This window comes from Chiloscyllium plagiosum, chromosome 9, assembly GCF_004010195.1.
Source record: "Chiloscyllium plagiosum isolate BGI_BamShark_2017 chromosome 9, ASM401019v2, whole genome shotgun sequence".
NCBI lineage: Eukaryota > Metazoa > Chordata > Chondrichthyes > Orectolobiformes > Hemiscylliidae > Chiloscyllium > Chiloscyllium plagiosum.
Window position 1 is genome coordinate 16287626 of NC_057718.1, and position 10766 is coordinate 16298391.

At 38.7% G+C, this 10766-nt stretch overlaps 1 protein-coding gene across 6 annotated transcripts in view; it reads left to right on the forward strand.

The window, feature by feature from the left end:
* LOC122552657 (RAC-gamma serine/threonine-protein kinase) overlaps positions 1-10766 on the forward strand; it is a 482101-nt gene that overhangs the window by 279874 nt on the left and 191461 nt on the right. For all 6 annotated transcript variants that reach the window (XM_043695471.1, XM_043695470.1, XM_043695472.1 and 3 more), the window contains one exon: positions 7426-7537. In XM_043695471.1, coding sequence (XP_043551406.1) covers positions 7426-7537 — 112 coding nt within the window. The remainder of the gene's footprint in view (positions 1-7425; positions 7538-10766) is intronic.

The window sequence follows — 10766 nt, forward strand, 5'->3', positions numbered from 1 at the left end:
GAAAATTGAACAGTTAGGAGGAAAACTGCCACGCCACCAGCATGTAGTGACTGCCCAAAAAATAGCTCTCCTAACAGGTACCTTTACTAATGCGTGACCTGTGAAGCATAATCCCTAAGAAGAAGAAAACAGGAAGTTCCACATAGAAGATTTGACAGCTGGCTGGTTTTGAAAGCTTGAATTTTTGGTAAATCTTATTGGGGGCTTTTATCGGACGAGTTCTGAATAGTTAGTTAATTATTCTCTGTTATGCATTAAGAAATAAAGTTGTTAATTTTTACTTTAAATAGTTCTTGGCCTCTCGAATCTTGAATTTTTGGTAAATCTTATTGGGGGCTTTTATCGGACGAGTTCTAAATAGTTGTTAGTTAATTATTCTCTGTTATGCATTAAGAAATAAAGTTGTTAATTTTTACTTTAAATAGTTCTTGGCCTCTCGAATTTTCACAGATTACTGCATGGGATAAATCTTTTCTGTGTTGCTGGTTTAAATTAAGCAGGAGGGTTTACTCTGTGTCGTAACAACATAATGGTGCAAATGGATTAGATACAAATGAATAGCATGGCTATTAGTGCTGGTGCCTGTGGGCAAGTGATGAAGTGTCCTGAGGGATAAAAGGCAACACAGGGATTAGTGCTGTGGAAAGATTGGTGGGGTGGGGGTGTGGGGGTGCTAAGGGAAATGAGCTCCAGATGATGTTCCATGCAGCAGAGTGGGTGTGTTAGCACAGAAGTCTTCGTGGGAGGTGAATGCAGAGGCAAAGATAGAATGAGTATGAAGTAGCAGACTGCAGAATATAACATCATTCTGGCAGTACAGAGAAGTCGCTGATCTTCTTTTGGCATTGCTGTCCGGTCCTCTGAACCCCGGACAGGGCACTGACCAGGCAGGCACATGCAGTGATGCGACCTCCTCCCTCGATTCTTTCGAAAGAGGACAGTATTACTTGTGCACTACCCGTCAATGGAACGTCCGGGTCCCTCAGTAGCAACTTGCCCTCTTCAGCCAAATCTGTCCAGTTATGAGCAGAGCAAAAGCCACTTCCCAATGTTTCCCGAAATATAATGCAGGTTCTTGACAATGGCATGTGCACAAGGATATTAGTCTTATGATGGATGTCTGGTGATAGAGTAAGTTCTTTCGGGAACGGTGTGTGGTAAGATGGGACAGAAATCCAATGTGATTCTCTCCATTTGGCTGGCAGTGGCAATTTATGTGATGAGTTTAATAAAATATGGTGACAAAACTGCCCGGTCTCATGGCGAGTTTCACTCCTCCAAATCTGATGCTACTCATGCTAAGCCAAAATAATGTAAGATTCAGACCATAGTATTTTAAATTTATTCAGCTGAGATCAAACTTCCATCACAGATTCTTTTTTCAGTTATAATATTGTCCTTTTTAAATTGTGAATTGAGATACAGGTCATTCTGCTATAATTCACATTTCATTAACATGTATTCACTGTAACGCGATTTACAAATTGGGGACACTGTTTCTAAAGTGCGAACTTTTAAAACATGTGTTGACTGTAAGGCGATTACATTGCCAACACTTTAAGCGCTGTTTCTGAAGCACGATTTTTCTAAAATGTGGGGTTGCACAAGAACGCAACCATCACGTTATGTAAGAGCTACCCGCATGACTGCTGGTGAGCTTAATGGTTTTTAAAACTAAGTCTAACTAAGAATTATGTACTTATTAAAAATAAATTTTCTTAAACACCTGAAAATGGCAGTATGGGAGAAAAAATAGGTTTGTGGCTTACTGTGATAGCTAAGAAAGAGGAACTCGTAAAGGCAAGGGAAAACATTGAGGCCAACATATTTACACTAAGTAAAGGCAACATTTCACAACTCCTGAGTGTATTGAAATCCTTAATGTGGTTTTTAAGTATTTGTGATTAAAATTCTTAAAGTCTATTGGACTTCCCAAACTAACTTTCACTGTATGAAGGGTTACAGGAAGGCATTTAAAAAAAAGTATCAAATGCAGCTATGTAAAATAGGAACCATGGTGTTCCTGTTTTGTTTTTCTTAATGGTGCACTGTATTCAAAGATGAGATAACTGGAAATCTAAATATAATTTGAAATGTTTTCTCCAGTCATGTTGCTGCCTTTGAATTTTGTCATGGTCTAACCAACTCATTAGGATCAACAGATTGGATTAGGTTGCTTCAGATTAGTCATTGTCACTATTGTGGGCAAACTGTATTTCTGTCTTGGCTGATTAAGGTACATTAGGGGAATAAAACGGTTTATCAGACCTGATTTTTTTTTTGCGATCTAATTATGCATTCACTTACTGATGATCAGATCTTTCTAGATTCAATGTACAGGTACACAATCCTATATCCGAAATTCCGAAATCCAAGAATCTCCAAATCTGTTTTCATGGAGTGTGGAGCATCATTTTGGCGCGCGAGCAGGTGACCCAACTCCACACCCATTCGAACCACGTCACTCAGCAGACATCAGTTGTGTCTCAGTGCTCGCACTATTCACACGTGTCTGCTGTTGGGTGATTTTTTTTTATTTCACTGTGAAAATGTCATTTATTCCGAAATCCCAAAAATTCCAAAAAACAACTGGCCTCAAGGATTTCAGATAAAGGATTGTGTACCTGCAATAGTTTCTCTTCTTTTTTCTTAAATGTTTTGAATATCTACCCTTCAATAATTCTTTGCACTAATATATTTAGTACAAGGTTTTTTGATTCTCCCAGTCTGTTATCAGTAATATTCATTTTGTGAACTTTTCAACTAAATCTGTATTCTTATTGTCAAGGTGTACTACTTTACATAAATTTAATTTGAATAGCCATTGCTACATACACTGTTTCAACCTGTATGTGTCCTCGAAATGGTCACAAAAATTGTACATTTCCCATGGTTCTCATTTCCCATTCTTCTATAATTGAATGCAAATTTATGTGGTATTCAATTATTGATTAACCAATAAAGTTCAATGTCATCAGCTTACATTTGTATTCTGTGTTTCTAGGGTATGTAATTCAAAAGTACTTAAAGTTGTATAATACCTTGGTCAGGTTGCTCTTTTAGTATTGTGTGCAGTTCACATCTGCATGCTGTAAAAAGATAAAAGCACTGGAGAAATTGCAGAAAAATTTGTAAGGATGATATCAGATGTGAAAGCTAAAAACTGTTAGAAAATATTGAGCATATTGAACTTTAAAATTGTGAATGGATTGATTGGGTGGATCTGAAGAAAATAAATACAAAATGTTTATTAATGCATCCAGAAGTACAATGATGGTACATTTCTTTCTTCAGGGTACTTAGCATGTGGAACCCTGTATCACATGAAGTGGTTGAGGAAAATAATTTTACTTTTAATAGGAAACTTAATGGCAGTGTGAAAAAAAATACATATACTGAGATGAGATGTGTGGGCAGGAAGGACTTGTGTAAAGTTTCAATGTTGGCAGAATAGTCGACCTAATGGCCTGTAATTATGCTGCATCTTCTAAATGGTCTATGTAAAAATCAGAATTTCACTTGCCCTCTGAGATTTTCCACAGTAGTTTTTAAAATCTTCACTCTGTGTCCTTTCAGTTCCTCGACACCATTGAGAATTACATTATTTTGTATATATTTCCTATTTCTTTTTCGCCTGTTAGCTATGCTAATTCATGTTTAGCTAAATTTGAACTGTGAAGAAAAGGCACAGTGGCTCAGTGGTTAACACTGTTGCCTCACAGCGCCAGGGACCCGGGTTCGATTCCAGCCGCGGGCGAGTGTCTGTGTGAGGTTTGCACATTCTCTCCGTGTCAGCGTGGGTTTCCTCCGGGTACTTCGGTTTCCTCCCACAGTCCAAAGATGTGCAGGCTAGGTGAATTGGCCATGCTAAATTGCCCATACTGTTCAGGGATGTGTAAGTGAGGTGCATTAGTCTTGGGTAAATGTAGAGTAGTAGGGAAAGAGTGTGGGTGAATTACTCTTTGGAGGGTCGGTGTGGACTTGTTGGGCTGTAGGGCCTGTTTCACTCTGTAGGGATTCTATGATCTGATGTTTTGAAAAACTGGAAGAATTGCAGATGCTGAAAATCAGAATGAAAAACAAAAAATGCTGGGAAAACTCAGCAGTTCTGGCAGCATTTGTGGAGAGAAATCAGAGTTGATGCTTTAGGTCCAGTGATGCCAGACCTGCTAAGTCATAGTCATACAGCATGGAAATAAACCCTTCAGTCCAAGTTGACCATGCCGATCAGACATCCCAATCTGTTCTGGTCACGTTTTGCCAACATTTGGCCCATAACCCTCTAATTCCTTTCTATTCATATACCCATCCAGATGCCTTTTAAATGTTGTAATTGAACCTGCCTCCACCTGAACCATACTTGCTTTATGTAATGATGTGCATTCTGCCCGTTGACTCTGCTCTGCCATTCAATGAGATTGTGGCTGAACTGATAATCCTCAACTCCACTTTCTGCAGTTTTCCATAACCTTTGATTTCTGTAATGACTAAAAATCTGCCTATTTCAATTTTGAATATATTTAATAATCCATCCTTGGTAGGAGTCCGTGGTAAATAATTCACAGATTCAATATCCTCTGAGTGAAGAGATCCTCCACATCTCTGTTTTTGACATTATGCCCTCTGGTCCTGGACTGTCCCACAAAGGGAAACAAACTTTGCCTACCCTGTCAAGTCCCATACCAAACTTGTATGTTTCAATAAAGTCACCTCTCATTCGTCTAAATTCAACAACTACAGGCCCAATCTGGTCAAACAACAGTCCCTGTGTCAGTCGAGGGTGCCTTCTCTGGACCGCCTCCAATGCCAGTTCTTCTTTTCTTAGATAACGGGTAGTCTGGCTAGTACCTTGTAACAGTTTCCCAAAACATCACTACTTTTATACTCCATTCCCTTTGAAATAAAGACCAGCATTCCATTTGCCCATTCAACGTTAATCCGTGATTTTGTGATTTAGAAGTGAGGATTCCCAATTCCCTCTGTACTATAGCTTTCTGCAGTCTTTCTTCATCTAAGTAATATTCAGCTCCTCCTTTTCCTGCCAAAGTACATGACCTGTCATTTTTCTATATTATAATTCATCTGCAAAATCTTTGCCTACTTGCTTAACCTGTCATATTCTTCTGCAGACTCTTTTTGCCATCCTCACCACTTGCTTACCCATCTATTTTTGTATCATCTGTAAACTTGGCTATAGTATATTCACTTTCTGCATCCACTTCATTAATGTATATTGTAAATTGTGGCACAATACTGGTTATAGGTTCTCATCCTGAAAATGTCCCCTTATTGCAATTCTCTGTCTCCTATTAGTTAGCCAGTCCTCTATCTATACTAATATGCCTACTTCCAACACCATGGGCTGAAGTTGCTTAATGTGTGTGACATTATCAGACAACTTTCAAAATTCCAATTATTTTACATGCACTGCTCCCCCTTCATCTATCCTGCTAGTTACATTCACAAGGAATTCTCATAAATTTGTCAGGTATAACTTCCCCATCACGAGGTCTGATCGGACTCTGCATGATCATATTATGATTTTTAAAATGTTTTGCTATTGTATTGTTTACAATAGACATTTTCAGTAACAGATGTCAAGCTAACTGGCCTATAGTTAGTTTTTTTTGTCTCCTTTCCTTTTTATATAAAAGTGTTCCATTGGAAAAATGCCAGTTGTCTGGGATTTTTCCAGAATCTAAGGATTCCTGGAAAATTGTTACCAGTCATCCACAATCTGTCTGGCTGCTTCTAATATCCTTGGATTCCATCAGGCCCTGGGTCATTATGGTCTTTAGCCCCATTAGTTTCATTAGCACTTTTTCTCTAGTATTGGTTATTGTATTTATTTATCTGCTCTCCTTTTGCCCCTTAACTATTTAGTAATTTTGGAATGCTATTAGTGTCTTCTACTGTGAAGATGCTGCAAAGTATGCATCAATTCTTCTGCCCATTCCTTTAATTCCCCCCTTATTATTTTCCCCTGCCTCATTTACCAAGGTGCCTATGTTCACTTTGGCTTCTGTTTTCCTTTTTATGTATTTAAAACAGATCTTGCCTCTATCTAAATATTATAGTTACGAGCTGTTGCATTCTCCATGACAGCACTTCTCCAGAAAGAGTCTAATTGGGAACAAAGCAGCAGTCCCTTCTCATACATGTTGTTTCCCCTTGCATAGTATTCTTGCAAACCTTCCAATGAGTGCAAGACAAAAAACTTCAATAAAATACCTCTTCTTCTGTATTACCTTAAATAATTACCATAACTTGATCATTAGCCAAGTGGCTTTTGGAATTTATTTGCTGGAATACTGTAGTTATTACTGTAAAAAGAAAGGCACATTGTGACCTCCAAAATTGATTCTGCACTGAGTAAATTCCTAGCTAGCTTCCTATAATGTAGGACATACTAGGGAGGCAACAAAAGTAGTGATATTATTGTTGGACTGTTAATCCAGAGACCCAGGTAATATTCTGGGGACCCAGGTTCTAATCCCACCATTGCAGATAGTGGAATTTAGGTTAAATCCATTTTGAAATAAGATAACTGTGGATCCATTATCAATTGTCGGAAAAGCCCATCCAGATCACAATGTCCTTTAGGGAAGAAACCTGCCATCCTTATCTAGTCTGTCTCTAAACTGCTGTCCTGGCAATCAGTAATGAGCAAACAATTCAAGCCTAGCCAGCAATGACCTTGTCCCATGAATGAATTTTTAAAAAATAATTGCTGATAGGTAAATTGATAATCTTAATAGGATGACTATTGACTAGATCCATTCAGATGGAATTCGGAAGGTCTTGGCCATTTTATGATCCAGTGTGTCATGGACTTCATTCCAGTTAATACCCAGAGTAAAGCTAATTTCTTTTCCATTTGTGCTTTCTTGAAGAAATTCTAAATATTGCTTTAATTTTACCCTGAGGGTTCAATTTTGTGGACGATATTTATAAGTATGGAATGACGGCTAAAATTACTCTCAATTACTTGTAGTTAGAAATTTGTGTTAATTTGATGTTCTAAACTGTAAATATGAATAATGCCTAGTGCAGAAGGTGTGCTGTCCTAATTAACAAAAATCTGAACTTCAGTTGTTTGCAATAGATATATTTTGAAACACCATGCAAATTTAGTATGACATTAAACACTATTTTTGTAGCCTTTGTGTAGATTTCTAACAAATTAAACTGTTAGTGCACAACTTTGAAGTTTTGTTAATTTGGCATTATTTTGAATTCTGTCATCTATACCAGTCACTGTCTTTATTGAATACTGGAGATGAGAAAATATGTGTCACTGATCACTGTTCAGATTTTCTATCAAGATAGCAGTACTGTATAGGGAATAACTGAAGAGCATTATTAACTAATGTGAAGTTGAAGCTAGTGGAATTGAAGATAAATCATAAACCGTTTTTTTTGCAGAATGCCAGCTAATGAAAACAGAACGACCGAGACCGAACACATTTATAATTCGATGTTTGCAATGGACCACTGTCATAGAGAGGACGTTCCATGTGGATTCACCTGAAGAAAGGTGTGAGTGATACTTAAAATATGTTGTAGTTATCTTTAAAATTGTTCAGAAGTGTAATATTTGACAATGATTGTAAAATAAAATTTAATTATAATTACTAGTGTTTATGTTCCAAATGCACTTTGCCCAATTAAAGATAAATCTTAATTTGCATGTGAATGCAGTCAGCTGAAATATAGGATTAGGAGCAGGCCTGTCAGGCCACTCAGCCTGTCTAGCCCTACTTTACCATTTAATAAGATCATTGCTGATCTTTTCACTCTACATTCCTGCCAACCTCATTGATGATCTTTCACACTCCTGCTCATACAGAATCTATCAGTGTCTGCCTTAAAACTATTCAAAGCCTCTGTTTCAACAGCCTTTTAAAGAAGTGAGCTCCAAATACTCGTGACTGTCTGTAAGAAAATGTTTATCTAATCTCTCTCTGGAATGGGTTACCCTGTATGCTTAACTAGAAAATAAAGGGTTTCAGAGCAATGTACGGTTTGAGGCATTTACAATTACAAATTAAATATTGGTACAGAAACACAAATTAGGAATAGAAATTATTAATTTGGCCCTTCAAGCCTGCTCTGTCATTCAAATAATAATCTTTGATCCTGTAGCTCATTTACCATATTCCTGCTTTCACTCCATACCTTGACGTTTTCTTCACTTTTTATCATTTGAGGAGCCTTCATGTTGTGTTTTAACAAATGGAGTGACAAACTCTAAACATGCAAAATGTTTGCCATAATCTCTTCACTATGTAAGATGCAAAGTATTACTTCTCTAAATTGTATTTAGATCACATTTAAAACTGCCATATCAATTGACAAATCCAGCCCCCATTACATTTATTGAGTCTATCCTTGAAGCTTTTATTCATATGTAATATTTGATCTTTTATCTTTTGATTTAAATGCACCATTACCTCTTGTTGACCATCACAACTCATTCACTTGCATGAGATATAGAAGGGGGAGTTCTCTAATTCCTAACACTTCAAATGATTAAGGGCCTCATTAGGTTACAACTCTCTTCAGGCTTGTCACAAGAGGTTTCAGGTCGCTATGCATGTCTTGCTAGATGTACTTTATTGATCCAGGAGGAAGATGAAAATATCTGAACTTGTGATAATGGATAATGTTATGGTCTTGGAAAAGGAGGTATAAAGACTAACTATAGTAACCAAAAAAAGCCCTGTCTGTGAAAATATTTTCCTCGAATTTACAACACCTACGTTTCTTAAAACAGATGAAATGAAATTAAACATTCCAGCTGATATTAGTCTTGGCTCTGGATGCAGCAACAACAACAAGGTCAGGAGAAAGTGTGGACTGCAGATGTTGGAGCTCAGATTCGAGAGTGGGGTAATGGAAAAGCACAGCAGGTCAGGCAGCATACGAGGAGCATGCTTTTCCAGCATCCTACTCTCAACAACAACCCCAGCCCTATTGCCCTTTGGAAGTTCTCCTTACTAACATCTGAAGGTTTGTGCCAAAATTGGGAGAGCTGTCTCATAGACTGGTTGCTATACTCAGAATCATACCTGACACATGATATCCTCGACAACTATCCCTGGTATGTCCAGTCTCAGTCTCACTGGCAGGTCACAGCCAGTGGAATTGATGGCACAGTGGTATACATTTGAGAGGGAGTTGCTTTAGGATCCTGAACATTAACTTTGGACTCCATGAAGTCTGATGGCATCAGGCCAAACATGAGCAAATTGACCTCCTAGTTATCACATATTTCCCCCCACCCCCCACCCCCGCTGATAAGTCAGTACTCCTTTACATTGAATACCACTTGAAGGAAGTGCTGAGAGTGGCAAAGGCACGAGTGTACTTTGGTTGGGTGTCTTTAATGTGCATTACCAAAGTGGCTCATAGCACCAGTACTGATCAAGCCAGTCAGCTCCTAAAAGACACAGCTACTTAGTCTGCGGCAGGTGATGAATGAACTAAGGCAAAGCAGCTCACTTGATTAGCACTACATCCACATTCATTCCTTCCATCACCAATGCTTATTAGCAGTACTGTGCATCATCTCAAAGATGCATTGCAGAAATTCAGAGGTTTGTCTGGCTGCACCAGCAAACACAACCAATACAATCTAGGACAACAGCAGAAGACACTTAGAAACACCTGCAAGTTCCCTCAAAGACTCTCACAATCCTGACTTGAAAATATATGGTAATTTCTTCAATTTTGATAGGTCAAAATTCTGGAACTCCCTCTGCAAATGGTACTGTGACTTTTACTGCACCGAATGGATTTCGGTGGTTCAAGGAAGTAACACTTGACAATTTATTTTCAACCTAGTCATCCCTTCCAGTGCAGTCATCTTTTCTCCCATCCATGTGAAAGACAACCATAGACTTGCATTTCTATAGATCTGATTTACAACTGTTGAAATACTTGTATTGAAGTGTAAGGAATGCAGCAGTCAAAGTAGGATTACAGAAATTGCAGTATCATAATGAGCAGGTATATGCTTTCTCTTTCATGAAAATGAAATATTATTTCAGAACGTAGGATAGCTTTCCCTCTGATTATGTCTACAGTTTTCCTCAGCTGAGCTTTCCATTTTCCCATGGTTTATGGAGGCTACAACTATATCTCTTGCTACACAAACTCTATACGTCCACCCTTTGCCTTCCCTTCCAGAACCCTGACAGGTTTTCTCTTGTTCCCATCAACCACCTTGGTGCCTTTAAATTCAGTGGTTGATCTTGGCCATTTTTGCAGCCTACACCATGATCCATTCTCCAGCACATCATCTCCTCTTCCCATGACTTCTCCTATGTAAGTACAGGATCTGCAACACTTAGAGTCATAGATTCATAGAGATGTACAGCATGGAAACAGACCCTTCGATCCAACCCGTCCATGCTGACCAGATATCCCATTTTTTACAAACCCACCGACTCCCACAGCTACCTGGATTACACCTCTTCCCACCCTACCTCCTGCAAAAATGCCACCTCGTATTCTCAATTCCTCCGCCTCTGCCGTATCTGCTCCCAGGAGGACCAGTTCCACCACAGAACACACTAGATGGCCTCCTTCTTTAGAAACCGCAATTTCCCTTCCCACGTGGTTAAAGATGCCTTCCAATGCATCTCGTCCACATCCCGCACTTCCGCCCTCAAACCCCACCCCTCCAACCGTAACAAGGACAGAACCCCCCTGGTGCTCACCTTCACCCTACCAACCTTCGCATAAACCAAATCATCCGACGA